The sequence below is a fragment of the Myotis nattereri genome (genome assembly GCF_964212035.1).
Source record: "Myotis nattereri genome assembly, chromosome: X".
In the NCBI taxonomy this organism is placed as follows: Eukaryota; Metazoa; Chordata; class Mammalia; order Chiroptera; family Vespertilionidae; genus Myotis; species Myotis nattereri.
In genome coordinates, this window is record NC_138078.1 from 41,055,639 (window position 1) to 41,072,752 (window position 17,114).

The window sequence follows — 17,114 nt, forward strand, 5'->3', positions numbered from 1 at the left end:
CTCCTCAAGTGGACCTCAGTTGGAAATTCCAGGTGAATGTTCTCCAATTTAGTTGTATCTCCAGTGCGGCCCTGAGAGGAGGTGCATGAAGGTCTGCCTATCCAGCCTCCATTTTTTCTCCTATTTTTAATATTGTTTTTGTTAAAAGTATTTTTATGAAAGGTGAATTATTACCTAATATGTAAAGCATGAATATGTTGCATATATGTGTAAGAGTTCCAGGGGAAAGAGGCTAACTCAAGCAACTGGACATTCTGGCTCTGGGAGACTTGCTGTCTCTCAGCCATAAAAATCCGATCTCCACTTGACCTGTTTCGAGATAATCATCAGAATGGACTGTGCTGACTTACATGTAGAGAACTTTCAAACACCACCCTCCTGATTTCTTTGTTTTGCTTTATCATTCCCTCCCAATAAAAACCCCTGCCTGCACTGAGAGGTTAAAATGGGCTTTGGGATGCGAGTCCCCTATTGCCTCAGGCAGCTTGCACTTGAATAAACCACTTGCCTTCTCATTAGCACCTGTCTCATGAATTTGGCTTTTGTTGCAGCAGGCAGTGGAACCTGCATTCAGGTTACAAGGAAGTCAAGTTTCTCATAGACATGGTCTGAGCTCTCTTGCTCCCATACCAATGTTCTGTATTATTTTAGAACTCTTTTTGATAAACCTAAAAATCTCCATGCCCCCTTTAGTTCATTTAAGCTTCCAAGGTAAGTTAAATACTATGACTGAAAATAAATCAAAGTTAACTCTGAACATTTAAAAATTTACATAGCTACCCCACTATCCCTGGAAATTTCACATACCCCTTTCAGGGTGGGAGTGGTGTGGTGGTGGTGGATGGCAAATATTATTTGCCACTCATCAGAATCACAGATCTATATGTGGGCTCACACTAATACCTCCTCCTTGCCCCAGTGATGCTTCCTATTTTAATACAACCAGCCTTTAAAGTCAAATTCACATATTCTTCCTCCCTAAAAAAGTTTTCTCTGACTGTACCCTCTAACTCCTCACTGTGGTTTCCCTTTTGTGAATGCTAGCACAGACTATACACCCTTACACAATTGACACTCAGCTACCACATTGTTGAGCTACATTTGTTCTGTTTCACAGCTTTTAGTTTTGTTTGCTCATTTAACCTGTGCCAAGCACAGCACCATCCTTGTCTTGTCTCACTCAGCAGTTGTCCTAAAAAAGACAGTTGACAAAGCCTCAGAGGTTTTTCTGCTCATAACAAAGAGACAACCTCTCTGAAACCTGGTTGCCTATGGTTCTATCAGAAACAGGTTGCTTACAAGCCATTTGTTAATGGTTGACTGAGTGTTTTCATTGGGACATGGTGAAATAAGTGCTCAGAGATGCTGTCTGGGTTGCCACAAGTTCCCTGCCTAAATAGGGTTGTTTCCAATAGTATATCACCTTTCCTCCTTTTCCCTTTCAGTAATATGAGATGGAGGATATTAAGGAAGTTTTACTTCTCCAGGAGAGCCCCAGATGTCTGCAGACAAGCATCCTGGCCCTAACCATGGCTCTAGCAAGGAATCTATCCCCAACCCTGACGTTGCATAATTGAAACAGATGGGAGCTATTTGAATTTGGACTCACTGAGTTTTCGTTAGGTTTAGTAAAATACTGTAGGACATTTTGTACAAATGAGAGATAATGAAATCTGGGGAATGCAACTGTTCAGAATTGTAGTCTGACTGTCAATAAGGTCCTCTCTGCCTCTTTAGATGGGGCCCTGGTTATTACCCCCCTAGCCTGAGTCACCCTGGTTTTCTCTCCAGATCCTGGGGATGGCACAGGGACTGGGACTGGATTTATTTTTCTCATTATTTCATTTCAGCATCAAGAGTACATACTTATTAATAACAAAATAATAATAATAATGCAACAGTGAACACAGCATAATTTATGTGCCAATTCTATTCTAAATGCTTTGCCTTTTTCTCCAGCTTTATTGAGGTATATATTTAAGGTATGCACTGTGAAGTAATTACCACAATCAAGCTAATTAACATATGCATCACCATTTTTTTGTGATGAGAAAACTGAAGTTCTACTTTCTTAGTAAAGTTTAAGAATACAACGCAGTATCACTATGATCACCATGCTGGTACATTAGCTCTCGAGAACTTATTCATCTGGTATAACTGAAAGTTTTTATCCTTTGACCAATATCTCCCTATTTCCTCCACCTCACCAGCCCATCAACAACCATTCTACTCTCTGTTTTATGAGTTCAAATGCTGTAAATTGCATATATAAGTTAGATCATATGGTATTTGTCTTTGTCTTATTTTATTTAGCATAATGCCCTCCAGGTTCATCTATATTGTTGCAAATGGCAAGAGTTTCTTCTATTTTCAGGCTTAGTAATATTCCATTTCGCATACCATATTTTCTTTATGCATTACTCAGTAGCTAAATGCTTTTGCGTTTATTAACTTAAATAATCCTCACAACAATTCTACAAGGAAGGTACTGTTGTAATCCCATTTTATAAGGAACTCTAAATATAGAGCAGTTAATAAACTTGTCCAGAAAAAAAACACTAAATGGAAGAGCTGTACCTTGAGTCCAGGCTATCTGGCTCTAGAATATATGATTGTTCAACCTTCTGGATACTGCCTCCCAATAAAAATTTGCTGAATAAATGATTAGTAACACTAAATATACAATGGCTAGTATTTACTATGTGCTTAACTATGTGCCACTCACTGCAATTATTTTGTATCATTTGACCTTCCCTATGTCCCTTCTATGTAGACATGATTATGATTCTCATTTTGCAAATGAGGGGATAATAATAGGCACAGATAATTTGTCCAAGGTCATGCAGCTCATGGAAAAAAAAGAAATTGATTCCCTCCTCTCTGGTCCTAGAATCCATGCTCTTAAGAGTAAACGTCACTGCTTCCTACTAACTTAGAGGGTTCTTCTCAAAACCTCCTGAGATAAATTTTTATCATGTACCTGCTTTGACACTGAGGAAAAATAATTATTTACAGTTAAAGCACTGCCCAAAGTTAGACTAATTAGTAAGAGACAGTAGAGTCTAGGACCCAGGTGTTCTGGCTTCAACTCCTCATCTTCTTTCTCTCTATCACCATTTCTGTTGCTATGTTTGCATTTCTAGTTGTCCTGAATGACTCATCCTCCAAGTTGGGCCAATCAGTGCAAGAAGAAATGGCCCAAATGCAGAGAATTACCTGAACAAAAGAAGTCCCTTCTCTAGCATCATTGAATTCTATATAGTACTGACTTTCCAGAATATGACAAAAACAACATAAATATCAAGTAATCATGACACAGGAGACAACAGAGTACATCCAGACTGGCACTATTGACAGAAGATACAAGACAAAGTCTGCTTGGGCAACTTCAGGGCTGTAGGAAATTTAGTGGATAAATGACTGAGGAGAGAAGAAATGGGTTCTCCTCCCTTTCCCACTAAAAAGTGAAAGGGCAAACACGGAGAAAAGGGGGAAAATCCCCAAAATCAGCAAAATAATTTCCAGTATAGCTATGTCAGAAAAAATAACAATACACATGCATAACTAAAATATCAGGGCAATGAGATTAAGAGGAGCAGAGCCAGCCATCATAGAGGACAGGAAAAAAGAGAACAAATAATCTTATCTATATTTTTCAAAAGAAAAGTGACAAGAAAAGAATGAGGACAGCAAAATTTAAAGAACAGAACACATAATTAGAAGTCACTGGTATCTTCACATCTACTATAATGGCCATTTAATTCATAAACATATACATATATATGTGTATATGGATACACACACCCTCTAAATCAAGCTACACATTTTTAAAGCTGTTCTTGGTGGCTCTGGTAATCCCAATTGCCAATGTACACTATGGGAAAGATTTTGCATAATAATTTGCAAAATGGGTAAGTTTTTGCAATAAATCTTAAGAGTTAATCCTCAACAATTCCGTCTCCTGATTTGATAGATGTCCTAGGAAGAATTGGGGGGGGGGGGGGAGCTAAGAAGAGGCCTGGTATTTGGCCAAGTTCTATAGTCATAAAAGTTCCATCTTCCAGGGTCAGCTACAGACCAAGATAATTATTGTATCCATTAACCAATCTGCTATTGGTTCCGGAGGTGGCATTCAAAGCTTATCTCCAACCCTGAGGCACTTTGACTCAAAACTCAATTTGTTCTCTCAATCCACTCTCAAAGGCATATGGACAAAGTTTTGTTTGTTAAATATATTTTATTTTTTTACAGAGAGGGAGAGGGATAGAGAGTTAGAAACATCGATGAGTGAGAAACATCGATCCGCTGCCTCCTGCACACCCACCACTGGGGATGTGCTCACAACCAAGGTACATACCCTTGACTGGAAATGAACCTGGGACCCCCCCCCCCCAGTCCACAGGCTGACACTCTATCCACTGAGACAAACCAGTTAGGGTTATGGACAAAGTTTTAATGAAACATGTGGCACACACAGAACAGGGTGCTTAAAAACAAATGTGTAGCTCATGTCTCAGGCTGGAAAAAATTACAATTTTAATCTAGGTATCTCACCATTCCTCTTCAGATGCATTTACTACTGGATAATGTTAAGAACAAAGGGACTGGATGATGGAGTCAGAGCCAAGGGTAGGACAACAAATTTAGAAAGTCACTCTAAGCATTCTTTGGTTTTTCCCTTCTCTTTTATTTTCCCTGGTCCAAAATTTTTCCCAACCACTCCCTGGAGCCAAAAGTGGTCTGAACTCCCTATGCTGAGAGAGAAAGTGAGGGGAACAGTATACCTTCAGAAGAGGGGAACAGTATATTCATTAGTCTGAGAACATATACCATCCTCCTACCTGCCAAGGATTGGAGACCACGAAACCAACACTCACATTGAGTCAGCCAGAGGTCAATGACAAGAGTAAGACATCTCATCAAAAGGATTACAGAGAATGGAGGGTGGAGAAAAGCATAGTCAAGAGTTATAGGAAAATGATACAACTTGTGTAGAAAATAAGTAAGGGCACAGGGGAAATTCCTGTACCACAAAAGTACATACCTGTCAGGGAAAGGTAGGAGGACCCTTGTTGTTTCTTGGGGCAGTGAGGGTCCAGATGGCTAGAGCCATTGGAGTGGAAATAGGGTGAATTTGCTCAGGGAAGCCACTATTCACCAACTGGGATAGAAATATTTAAATATTTTTAATGCCTAGTGTAAACCAGTAGGCTATCAGCTCTGGGTGGAAGATAGTGGAGAAGGATCACCAGGGGCAGGAGTAAATAGTAAAAATGATACCAAGACAAAAATATCCTACCTTCAGAGTTTCACTGCCCAAAATCCAGCTTTGCTTACAATATTCATGCCATACCAGTGATCCCGATATAGAATTGCTGCCAATCTCCTGTCTGCTTTTGACCCATAAGTTTTAGCTCACTTTGTTGAGAGTTTGGGGATGATAAAGAGGGAGAGACTGGTGCCCTCTGAAGTGCCCATATTCTTTAGGGAAGAAGAGGGTGTTATTACCTTCTTGCAGAGGACCATCTGGTGGTCAAACAGGAAGAAGACCCGCTGTTGGTTGCGGCCATAGGGCTGGTAGATCCAGGCCATCTCCCCAGTGTAGATCAGCTCCGAGCTCCTGTCTAGGATGTCCTCACCCTGGGAAGGACATGTGACAGTGAGAGGCAGCCAGGCAGGAGTGATGGACCCACCACCTGCCTGGAGGCACCTAGGGCTATGCATAATCTGGGGCAGGAGTAGAACAGAAAGGACTGGTGGGAAAGGAGGGATGAAGGGAGGGACCCCTGAGAATCCTTGAAAACCTCCATGAGCTGGATCTGGAAAGACTAATACTCTTATTCACCCTGAGGCCATATGAGCCCAGGGCCATCTAGAACTGCTATAGTCAATTGCCCTCTGGCCCTAGGGGCACCAGCTGCCATTAAGTTCATTCTCTAATTTGGCCTCTTTTTCTCTATGAATCTCTCTGCCACAGTATTTCATCCCAGCATTGTTTGATACAGCTTTCCTGTATCTGAAGGGTAAGTCTAAATAGGTGGTATAAGTCTCTCTGTTTTTTTTGGATGAGAAAAAGGGGACAGGGGAGAGCAAGAAGGAGATGATAATAAAGAAAAAGAGAAACCACTCACCCTCTTACAATAGTGTTTTTCTTCCCCTAATAAGTTATTAAAATATATTCATTAAATAGGAAACTTTATGACCACATGCTTCCTTGATTTATTATCCAGAGAGTTGGAAACAACTCCTCCTCCTTGTTATGTAGAGTCAGACACACAAAAAAGCACCAAGACACCTGCTTCCTAATTCTTCAATTCTATATTCTCTAAAGGCTCCTTTTTTAATGGTAATTCTGCTAGGTCAGAGGTATGTGGTAGGTCTGTCAGATGCTAAGTTAGACTTGGCACCTATTTTCAAGGATCTTACATCTTCAGTGGATAAGTCTAATAGAGATGTGCTTGGAACTCATGGAACACAAGGCAAACAAAATCAAAGCCATGGGCACCGGGATGTGTGTTCCTGGGCCTATGTGCAGATGGGGACAAAGAGCAGTGCCCAGGATTAATACTTACTGAGCCCCTATATTGGTCAGACATTGTGTTACACTTTCTCTCTTCTAACACTCACAATTGCCCTGCGAAATAGATATTCTTGCTCTCATTTTATAGTCTGAGTTACAGAGAGGTCAAGTGATCAGCCAAGTTTATCCAGCTAGTTAGCTACAGTTCTACAACCAAACCTCAATTCTATGGCTCCGGAGAATTTGCTCACTCTTACCATTACATTATGCTGTATCCAGGCCAAAATTACTGGAGAGTCAGTACTTTCCTCTCTCTGGTCTCAGCTTTCCCAGCTGTTAAATGAGGTATCTGAGGAGGATGTCTAAGTTCCTAGCCCTGGTACTCAAAGCTTGAAATCAGTTAGAAATGATGGCTGCTACATCACCCCAGGAATAATCAGAGGCAAACAGCACTGGGCCAAAGAGAGGGATAGCTGGATATTATATTCTCAAGCATACCATTTTTTCCCAGTCTAAGGGGTGGAAAGGAAAAGAGGAGCTCAGCAGGAATATTTTCTAATAATACAACCTCAGAAAGAAAGCTCAGAGATATTACTGTGACTCCAGACTCCAACCCAGGGATACCTTAAAACTTAGATAACACTCCTTCTTTGGGAGCCCACATAGAAGCACAGAACTTCTGGAGGCCCAGATCTGGGAGAGGAATTCCTCAGAATGAGGGACTATACAGGCCTTTCCTTTGAAGGAATGGAAAGGTGAGAGTGGTACCAGTCTGCCATGTCCCATCTGAAGTATGCCAGGAAGATGTGTCACCATCTATTTTGAATATATATGAAGTGAAAGAAATCTATAAAAGGGGCCAATGCCATACAAGAATGGCCAAGATTACTTTTAGATGCACCACTTACTAAATTGAGAATGATTGTATAAGGACTAGGACTACTCAGTGTCATCTGGTCCACCCACTGTATAAGTAACTAGACAAATTCTATTCTAAGTACTACTTATCACATGTAACTCCACCAAGCAAACAAAAACAAATAAAACCTTGAAAAAATACTCCTTATGCTCATCAAGGTGGTTTACAGTTGATGTCGGGCAATTCACATGTCCTCTCTGTGCCTCAGTATTCTCATTTTAAAAATGAGGATACTAGCAGTACCAACCTCATTTGACTGTTGTGAAGATTATATAAATAAACATATATGAAGTTGTTAGGAAAGCAAATATCATACTATAAGCTCTATATAAGTGAAAGTTATTCTATTGAGTATTACTGTGTGCCCTATATCCTGTGATACATACATACTCCTATTCATACTCACAACATAATAAGAAATATGCTGTTAATATCCCACAATCAAGGTCAGAGAAATTGGAAGTAATTGTCCTAAAGTGGCTGAATCCAGGTCAGACTCCCTCCAAATTCCATGTTCTAATCACTGAACCACAGTAGAATAATGATTCCTTAATGGAACAACCAGGTGTCCTAGAAGTTTTCTGAGGTGAGAATCTCAGAAGGCTTGGGTTCTAGACCCACTGCTGCTACCAATTTACCTGTGCCTATGAGAAATATGTTAACCACTCTCAATCTGTTTCCTTATTTGGACATTTGGAATAATACAATGGTTCCTGTATGGCTCACCTTATATGGCTGCTTGAAAGTGGCCATGTCAAATCAGTCCATGTGAAGGAAAGAGCTCTCTCAGAATTCAGAGCTCTCACCTTGCCCCCAAAGTGCAAAACTTTTCCACTGACCCCTTCCCCACAGGCCTTTTGTTCTCTTCCACTCCTCCAGAATTTTGCTCACACTGTTTCCTCTTCCTAGAATGTATTTGTCCACACTCCCCCCCCCCCGCCCCCGCCCCCGATAGGCAAAAGCACATCTCACTCATCTCAATTCTCAGCACACCATTCTGATTACAGGCTGATTGTCTGATGTAGGGTTTATTTTCATACAGTTTATTTTCAATGCTGCCTACTGACAAGAGGGCAGAGAAATAACAAATCCATCCAGCACCAGATTTGGTCTCCTGGTCCCAGGAACATGCCTCATCAAGCCAGTTTAGCTTTTAAACAGATGCTCTTGCTGCCTCCATTATGCTGGAGCTTCGTGTATCCTCCAACTTCTTTGAATTAAATCACCCGATGGTAAACTGCAATAGGTCCTTGAGTATTACACAACCAGGATGTGAGGGGAAGGGTTCCATGAGGAGGAAATCACAATCATGTTCCCAAACATGAGCTCTAAACTTGGGTTCCTGGTAAAAAATATCTCAAAAAAAAAGATTAAAAAGAAGGTGTCGGGGATATGTTCCTTCTCCCTTCCTTTCAAGTGGATCTAATGCGTGTAAAGGGTGGTAAAGTGATAGCTAAACCAAATATCAGCATCAGAAAAATTAGGAATTCAAATTCTCCAGAAACTATAGTCCTTGGAACAGGTCATTTTCTATGCTGTTCCCCTAAGCTGCTCTGAAGTATTGATTATTACTTAGAGGTTATATCTATGTCCAATGGAATGGGGTTGTGAGGTATTGCTTTTATAAGCATATGACAAAAAACAAAACAAAACAGAATTTGGTCTGTCAGTTGGGCAGGGATGATAGTCAGGGCCTGAAGTGTGCAGGCTTGGGTAGGGCTAATAGATATGTCATGGTGAGGTGACCCTAACAAGAGGAAAATAAGTATGTTGGCTGGCCTATACCAGAGAACCAACCTTGTATTCTGTGTTTGGGAGTGAATTAGGATATAGATCTCTTCAGCCAAGTATTCATCTGGTGGCGATGAAATTCCAGGACTTGAAAGAGATTTGAAAGGTTACCTAGTCAACACAATTGTTTCCTGGCAATAAGAAAAATGATGAACCTTTCCTTTCTTAATGAAGCACTGTTACAAAGATTTATCCAACCTTCCTAGAAAGCTATTCAAGTACAAGATACCTCTCATTAGCACGAAGTTTTGCTTTGGCTCTCATCTAAATCCTTCCTGCTGCTCTTCAAATCTAATTCCTCTTCACCCATCCATGGCTATGTTCAGTTCTGGCTAAGCTGTTCAGAATTCCCAATATCCCTGTTGGTAAGGATCCTACCTCCCAGTCTAGGACAGAGGCCTGCCACTGGGCAATCTTGTCAATATTCTCCAAACGCCGCTTGCGTTCATTGATCTGTTGAGTCACATTTCTCATGACAGCCAAAGCAGCTGCGACATACCTGTAGTCACTGCGAAGACACAAAAGTACAAGTTGAATGACTCAATGTGCCAGAGAACCAATTTGCTACATGCCAACCCTAACATCCATTTTCTTCTTCCTACTTAGTATAACAGAACCCTGGTTTTCAGATAGAAGCCATGTCACATGGAGACTACATTACCTATCATTTTTTACAGTAAGGGGTGACTATGTGACTAAATTATGTCAAATGATATGTAAATAAAAGTGTGGAGAATAATTTTTTGAGAAACCTCTTTTAAGGAAATTGGCATACCATTCTTTAGCCCTTACTTAATCATGATACTTAGAATATAGATTTGATGGCTGAAGTTCTAGCAGTCATCTTGGACCATAAGGATAAGGTCCAGACTCCTAGAGATAGTATAAGAGAAAGGTTGAGAAAGTCCAAGTCTCTGAAGACTATGGCAGCCATAGATTACTTCCCTGCAGACATATTTTTCATAAGATAAAAAATAGACCCATATCTTTTCTACACTATTATTTTTGTATCCTATCTGATACAACCAGCTAAAAAACAAGAAGGGATCTTCGCACATGCCTTGGTCCAGACAACTTTACCATTTCTTCTATCACCTATTTCTAGGGAACTCTGCCCCAGATCACTGTGAAGTAACATCCTCCTGAACAATATATAGATAATACATAGAATAGTGGTTAGAACAGAGACTGAAACCGGACTCCTTGGGCTCAAATCCTAGTTTTGTCACTGACTAGTGGTGTGGCCTTTGGCAAGTTTCATTCACCCTCTCAGTGACTCCGTTTCCTTAGTTTCCCACAAAATGAGGAGCATTACCTTAGGATTTATTGAGGGTTTAATCATCCATGTAAACTATTTTACTCCTTTACTCCAGTTTGTTTTCTGTACAACTGCCAGACCTCAGTCTTCAAACATTACTGTATTTAATCACTTCCAGTAACAAAATACTTACTATGCCTCCTAACCAGTTTATTTTGTCTCAAGAAAACTCTGTTAAAAAAATAAGCTCTTCTTTATCCTGAGTCTTTATGAATGTTAGCTATTATCAGTTTTTTCTTCTGGATCCTACTGTTGACTCATATTGAGCTTATGGCTGACTAATGTTTCCTAAGTCTCTTTGAAATATGCTGTCTGGAAGCTGCATGTCTCTCAATCTGTAGTTTAACTGTTGATTTATTAAACACAATGGCAAATCTTTACATTTGTTCATGTTACATTTCATCCTTTTACAATAGATCCTACAGCCTATGGGGGATATATTGGGCTCTGTAACATTGCCAAAGTTATTCTCTGGCACTACTATCTGAGCCTGATATTTAGAAGCATAATAGGGTGATGTTAGAATGGGTGGTTACAGTGTAGAGTAGAAGCTGTTAACATAAACAAGAACCTCTGTTCTTTGGGCCATTTCTCTATCTGATTTGAGAGCATCAGGAAAAGGCCTTAAGCTACTTTCTGGAAGGTAAAGCATAGAGCTATACTGTCCAATAAGGTAGCCAAGAGCTACATTTAAGTAAAATAATTTTTTTGTTCCCAAGTTTTAACAGCTGCATTTCTCAGTATTCAGTAGACATATATGGCCAATGGTTAAAATCTTGGACAGCATAGATATAGAGCCTTTACATTACTATAGAAAGTTATACTAGACAGCACTGTCATGAAAATGCTTATTACTTCATGCCCCACTCAGCCATGAATTAATCCCTGCCACTGTGCAATACTGTCAGTCAACCTTTGCCATTGTTACCTGGGTGCCTTTCTCACAACGGATATAGAGGAAATATTCCCATCTCTAACTTGCCCCTTTAGCTTTAGTAGTGTGTGAAAAAAGTAAATAGCTGTGGTCCAGTTTGAATCCTGCTCAGAGTCCCGAGGAATCCAGATGAGGTCTGGGCCCAGGCCCCTAATGAAGAGATTGACTGAAGCAAGATTTTATTACTCCAGATACATCAGCTAAATGCCCTCTTGTCAGCTTAAGGAAGGTTGGGTGGCAGGATGGGGACATGTCACCCTTCTGTAAGCAAAGGTAGTATTATTCTCCATTTATCACTGTCCATCCATCTAATCTTCTACCTCAGCAGCCACCCTGACTGCCTGCATTTCAGTCCCACCTATCTTAACACCTATCACACTAAGCTTTTAAGCTGGCAGCAACTTCTAATTGCCTTCCAATCCAAGCTACTCTGACATGCATCACAGGAGCTGCCATCTTGACACAGCTTGCTGAACCTGCTGAAAGGGGTAGACTGTGACCTGGGTATAGTGCTGGGCCCAATAGGGCATGCTGAAGGAAAATAGGGATTGATGTAGCCTGTCACTCTCTGAGACATTCTCTCAGCACTCTTGATCCCAGGGGATAGAAGGACAGGAGACCAGGGACCCAAAGGGAAAGGTGGCCTTGAGGCAGGGGTTCCAGTTACAAGGTGAAGTAACACAGGAATGGCAAATCCCAGGCAGATGACCTATCTTATTGGTTCCCATTAAACTCGAAAGGCCCTGAGGTTGCTTTGACCTAAGAAACTAACATAGCTTTTTACTATGCTTTGAACATGGTCTTTCTGAGCTCTTAAAAGCAATTATGTAACATATAATTTACCTAGTTGAAATCATCCATCCCAAAGTATGGTTTTTAGAGCCTCCTGCTAGGTTCCATGGAACAGATACTCAGGATTAGGTAGGAAATGAACTGTGATATAAAAACATCTGAGAACCACTGTTTGAATATACCGGTTTTAAAACTATTGGTCTGGAGGCTGCTCCACTGAGATTTAGGTACAATAGTGGCTGCTTCTGGTCATTTAACACCATGAAGTATAACTGTGAATGGCATTTAGGCTCATGATATCACGAGTTAACAGAATCGGAAGACACCTTGCAGATGGGCTAAAACAATGGCTGACAAACCTTCTTGGGCATGGAATCATTTGGAGAGCTCTTTAAAAAGGTTTAAAAAGTTAGGTTCCCAGTCCTGGATAGGTGGCTCATCTGGTTGGAGTACCATCCTGTACACCAAAAGGTTGTGGGTTTGATTCCAGGTCTGGGCACATACCTAGGTTTCAGGTTCAATTCCAGGTTGGGGCGTGTATGGGAGGCAACTGATTGAGGTTTCTCTCTCACATTAATGTTTCTCTCTCAAGTCAATAAACATATCCTCAAGGTTTTTAAAAAACAAAACAAAAACAACTTACAGTTAAAAAAATAAAAAAGCTAAGTTCTCAGACCACTGTCCAAATTTTGTGTCCCTGTTTTTCCAAGGACTTGTTCTTTGTAATTTCACTGTCTGGGCCTCAGTCTCTCCAGCTATAGAAGGAGGAAATCTGACTAGAATATGTTCCTTTAAGGGTCTTTCCATTATAAGTGCCATAAATATTTTCCATTTTTATTTTTAAAATATCTTAATTTTAGTGGGGGTTCTTCAGTGTCCTATGTTAGCTCTCACAAGAAACTGTGTCCTTAGAAAACTTGGCACTCAGTTCTGACAATGAGTTGTATTAAATCTTTTTAAATGAGATTTAGTCACCTCCAAATTTCAAATCTAATGAATATTCCCATCATTCCCAAGCTAGCAAACAGACTGAAGGAGGAGAGAGAAGAATCCTCCTTTGCAAGGTCCTTCTCTCTACCTGCCTCCCTCATAGCCAACAGAGCATGGAAGGCAGAATTACTACTGGTGGTGTTACTCACACAAAGGGAGAGTCCAGTGTCACTGTATTTGGATTCATATCTGAAATCTGTTCAGGGCTCCAAAACTACTGAAGCACATGACCCATGATTTGCTTAGAAAAACATCAACTTAAAAATAAATGCATGGATTGACCTAGAAGTTTGACATAAACAAAACCAACTGGCCAATACCCATGGCCTTATGCAACTAGGTCTACAAGTCAGATCCAAGGAACCTAGGCAATGGAGCCAAATAAAAGTAGAAAGCAGGCCTAATACAAATCAGATAAGAAGCTAAAACAATTGGGCAAAGGCTTTCTTTCTACTTGGAGTGTTCAATCAGAAAGAAAGCAGAGAGCTGGGCCAACTGGTCTAAGGTCAGGGACTTAATACAAATTAAAGGCGGTCTAGAAACAGTCTGAGGACTCTAGTTCATGAAGTAAAACACTTGAAAGAGTGGGAGAGTGGGGGATGGTTCACTTTAGATCATCCCCATTGTTGGAGATGACTCCCAGCATATACCTTACTGGTAGGGGGTTAGGGATGCCATTTCCATTCTGAGAGATAAACTCCTTGGTCCATTTTGAGTTGGTTTTCTTGAAAATATTAAAAAAAAATTGAAAAAAACTTCAGAGGAAGTTTCAAGTCTATTTTCCCCCAGTATGTTCAGGGTCTAATGGGAAAGTACAGTTGGAATGAGGCAGAGCAGGATAGAAAAGATAAAGAAAACCAAGGAGTTAGCCTTGCAGAATAAATGTAAGGTCGGTATAGTTGGGCAGGCTGTTACCAAGATATTTAAATCTATTAAGCAGAATAGAAAATAACAGTTGAACAATTATTCCATCTGTGTTGAATTACTTGGCTAAACTCAGGACTAAGGACCAGACTGTAGGCTCCCTGAAGGCAGGGTTTAAGCTGTACAATAATGATGATGCAAAATGATTTTTTTGTGCATACTGACTTACAACTTTTTAAAAACAGAACATGATCATATTTAATACACAAGTTTGATACAACCAAAAAGTAAAACACCAGAATAAAATAGAAACAAAAAACATGGTATTTCATTTGCAACACATGAGAAATGGTTAACATCTTCAGTCATAAACAAGCTCTTAAAAACCAGTAACAGAGACACTATAATGCAAGGAAACTTGATTTACAACTTTATAAGCAACTCTCATAAGCCTTCTCTTACTTTATATACATAACAGCCTTGTGAGGTAAGCAAGAATATGTCATCATCCCATTGTGCAAAGAAGCTAACAGAAGCTCAGACAAGGAAAAAGAACATACATACTTAGTAAGAACCAACATGTAGAGGAGGCTCTCTCCTTCACTCTTGCCTCCATTAATCCCTTACCTATGGTCCTGGGCAGTATACTTGAGGAGCTCAGCCAACTGTAAGGGATACTTGCAGATTTTCTGGACTGGAGTGAGAAGGAAACCATCAATAGCTATGTCAATCATCTGCTGCAAGAGGCGACAGGCCTCAAAGAAGTGCTGATAGCGGCTGTCCTTCATCAGTTTGGAGAGCTCCATGCAGGCGTCCAGATGGTTGTTACAGTACTCAGAGTATATCCAGAATCCATCTTGCTGTGAGCAGAAGAAAAAATGAAGAGAAAGTAAAAGACTGCTGAGGATTCCAAAAGAAGTTTAGAGACATGGAAAAACAGACCCTGTTGTTATATAGGAATAGTAACATGATAATATCAATCTTCCAAAGTTAATTCATAATTTAATAATAAGAAATGAATTATTTAGAAACAAGAAAAACTTATTGTAAAACTTCATATAGAAAAAGAAATAAGTAGCAATAGTAAAGAAATTCTATAAAAGAAGGGTAATGAGGAGAGACTGGCCCTCACAATAGGAAAATACATAACAGCAATAAAACTTTAGAAATTTCTGGCAATGGCAGACTAAATTTTTTAGCTAAATCTTAGCCAGAAAAGCTAGAAAAATATAACAATTTCTGTTCAAAGAAATCACATCATCCAGAGGCTCAAACTGTCTCCACAGAATATTCTTTAGGAAATACGCCTTGGAGTATTTAGGGGTAAAGAGGTCATGATGTATGCAAATTAAACAGATGGCTAAGAAAAAATATATGAGTGGAAGTATGTACATGTACATATACATATAGAGAGGGGAGAAGAGGAAAGAGAAAAGAGAATGAAGGAGAGCATATTCAAATTATAATGTAAAAGCAGTTAAATGTTATGTTAACAATAGGTGAATCTGGGCAAATGGTATATGAATGTTCTTTGTACTTTTCTTACTTTACAACTTTCCTGTGAGTTTGAAATTATTTCTAAGTTTAAAATAAACCTCTACAAATTTTCTTATACATTGTTTAAAACTCATACAATGATTATCTGATACATAAACAAAACCTAAGAGAAATAATAGGCAATGCAAATTGATAGATACAAAAAATCAAGATTGAGTTATTATACAGACTTTAAAAAGTATTATTTAAAATAAATACTAAATAGGCAAGCCCCACAGATGAAAAGAAAGTAGAAAAATATATAAATAAAGAGGGAGATAGTGTGCGTGTGTAAAGGGGTGAGAAGGGCATGTGTAGACATGTGTGGTATGTGTGTGAATAAATGAGGGACAGATAGATATCTCAGGAGTCCCAGGAACTGGAAGATCAGGCTCTCCTAGATGGGGAGCCCCTGCTGTCACCACGGGCACCCCAGACTGGTTCGGCTTTGGTGGGGAACCCATGCCATCTTGTAGAGGGGAGTAACGGAGGCCAGGAGTGCTGCAACACCAAAACCCAGACCAACCTCGCATAGCACCCCAGGACCTGTGCAGGGAGCTGCTTGCCACCCATAACACACGTGGAACCACCACCATGCTCTAGTAGTGAGCAGCGTGATACCACAATGTAGGTCCCAATGTCTGCAGTGAGTGCTTGCCAGACAGACCTCCTGAGCTGTGTCTCCTTGCCAAAGCCCAAACCCAGTGTCCCAGAATCCCATGCTTCAGGTCCCATGCTGTGAGTGCAAACCACAGGTACCCCACTCCTTGCTCCATCCCTGGTCCTAGTACAGAGCCACAGACCAGTGCATGCTACACCCCCACCAAGACAGAGCCCTCGCCCAGTGATCACCCCACCCCCCACATAGACAGAGCTTTTGTCAAGAGTGCACTCTGCCAGCAGCACAGACAGAGCCTTTGGCTGGTGTGCACCCCACCCCTGGCACAGACAGAGCCGCAGCCCAGTGTTTGCTATGCCCCCAGCAGAAACAGAGGCTCTGACCAGTGTTGCCCCACCCCTGCACAGACAGAGAGGCAGCCTGGTGCGTATCCAGCCCCCAGCAATGATGGAGCCTTGGGCCAGTGTGTGCTACACACCCAGCAGATACAGAGCCGTTGATAGGTGGGTGCTCGGCCAACAGCACTGACAGAGCCTTCGGCTGCTGAGTGCCCTGCCCCCAGCATTGACAGAGCCTTTGAACTGTGCATGCTCTGAACCCAGCACAGACAGAGCTGTAACCCGGCACACACCCTACCCCCACCTCAGGTCAGAACTGCTGGTGGGTCCTGGTGTGCCCAGCAACAGGTCACAGTACCATGCTGCAAGTGCACTGCCAGAGGGACCTAGGCACCATCCTGCCTTAGGAGCTGGGGCTGCACAGAAAATTGCATGCCAGAGGGTTCTTGGCCCTCACAGAGAGTCACAAACCAGAGCAACTATGCACCCACAT

General features: G+C 40.9%; 1 protein-coding gene across 5 annotated transcripts in view; it reads right to left on the reverse strand.

Annotated features, from left to right (window-relative positions):
• ARHGEF9 (Cdc42 guanine nucleotide exchange factor 9) overlaps nt 1-17,114 on the reverse strand; it is a 224,594-nt gene that overhangs the window by 69,440 nt on the left and 138,040 nt on the right. For all 5 annotated transcript variants that reach the window (XM_081080792.1, XM_081080796.1, XM_081080794.1 and 2 more), the window contains exons 5-7: nt 14,756-14,988; nt 9,609-9,738; nt 5,509-5,640 (exon numbers count right to left, since the gene is read on the reverse strand). In XM_081080792.1, coding sequence (XP_080936918.1) covers nt 5,509-5,640; nt 9,609-9,738; nt 14,756-14,988 — 495 coding nt within the window. The remainder of the gene's footprint in view (nt 1-5,508; nt 5,641-9,608; nt 9,739-14,755; nt 14,989-17,114) is intronic.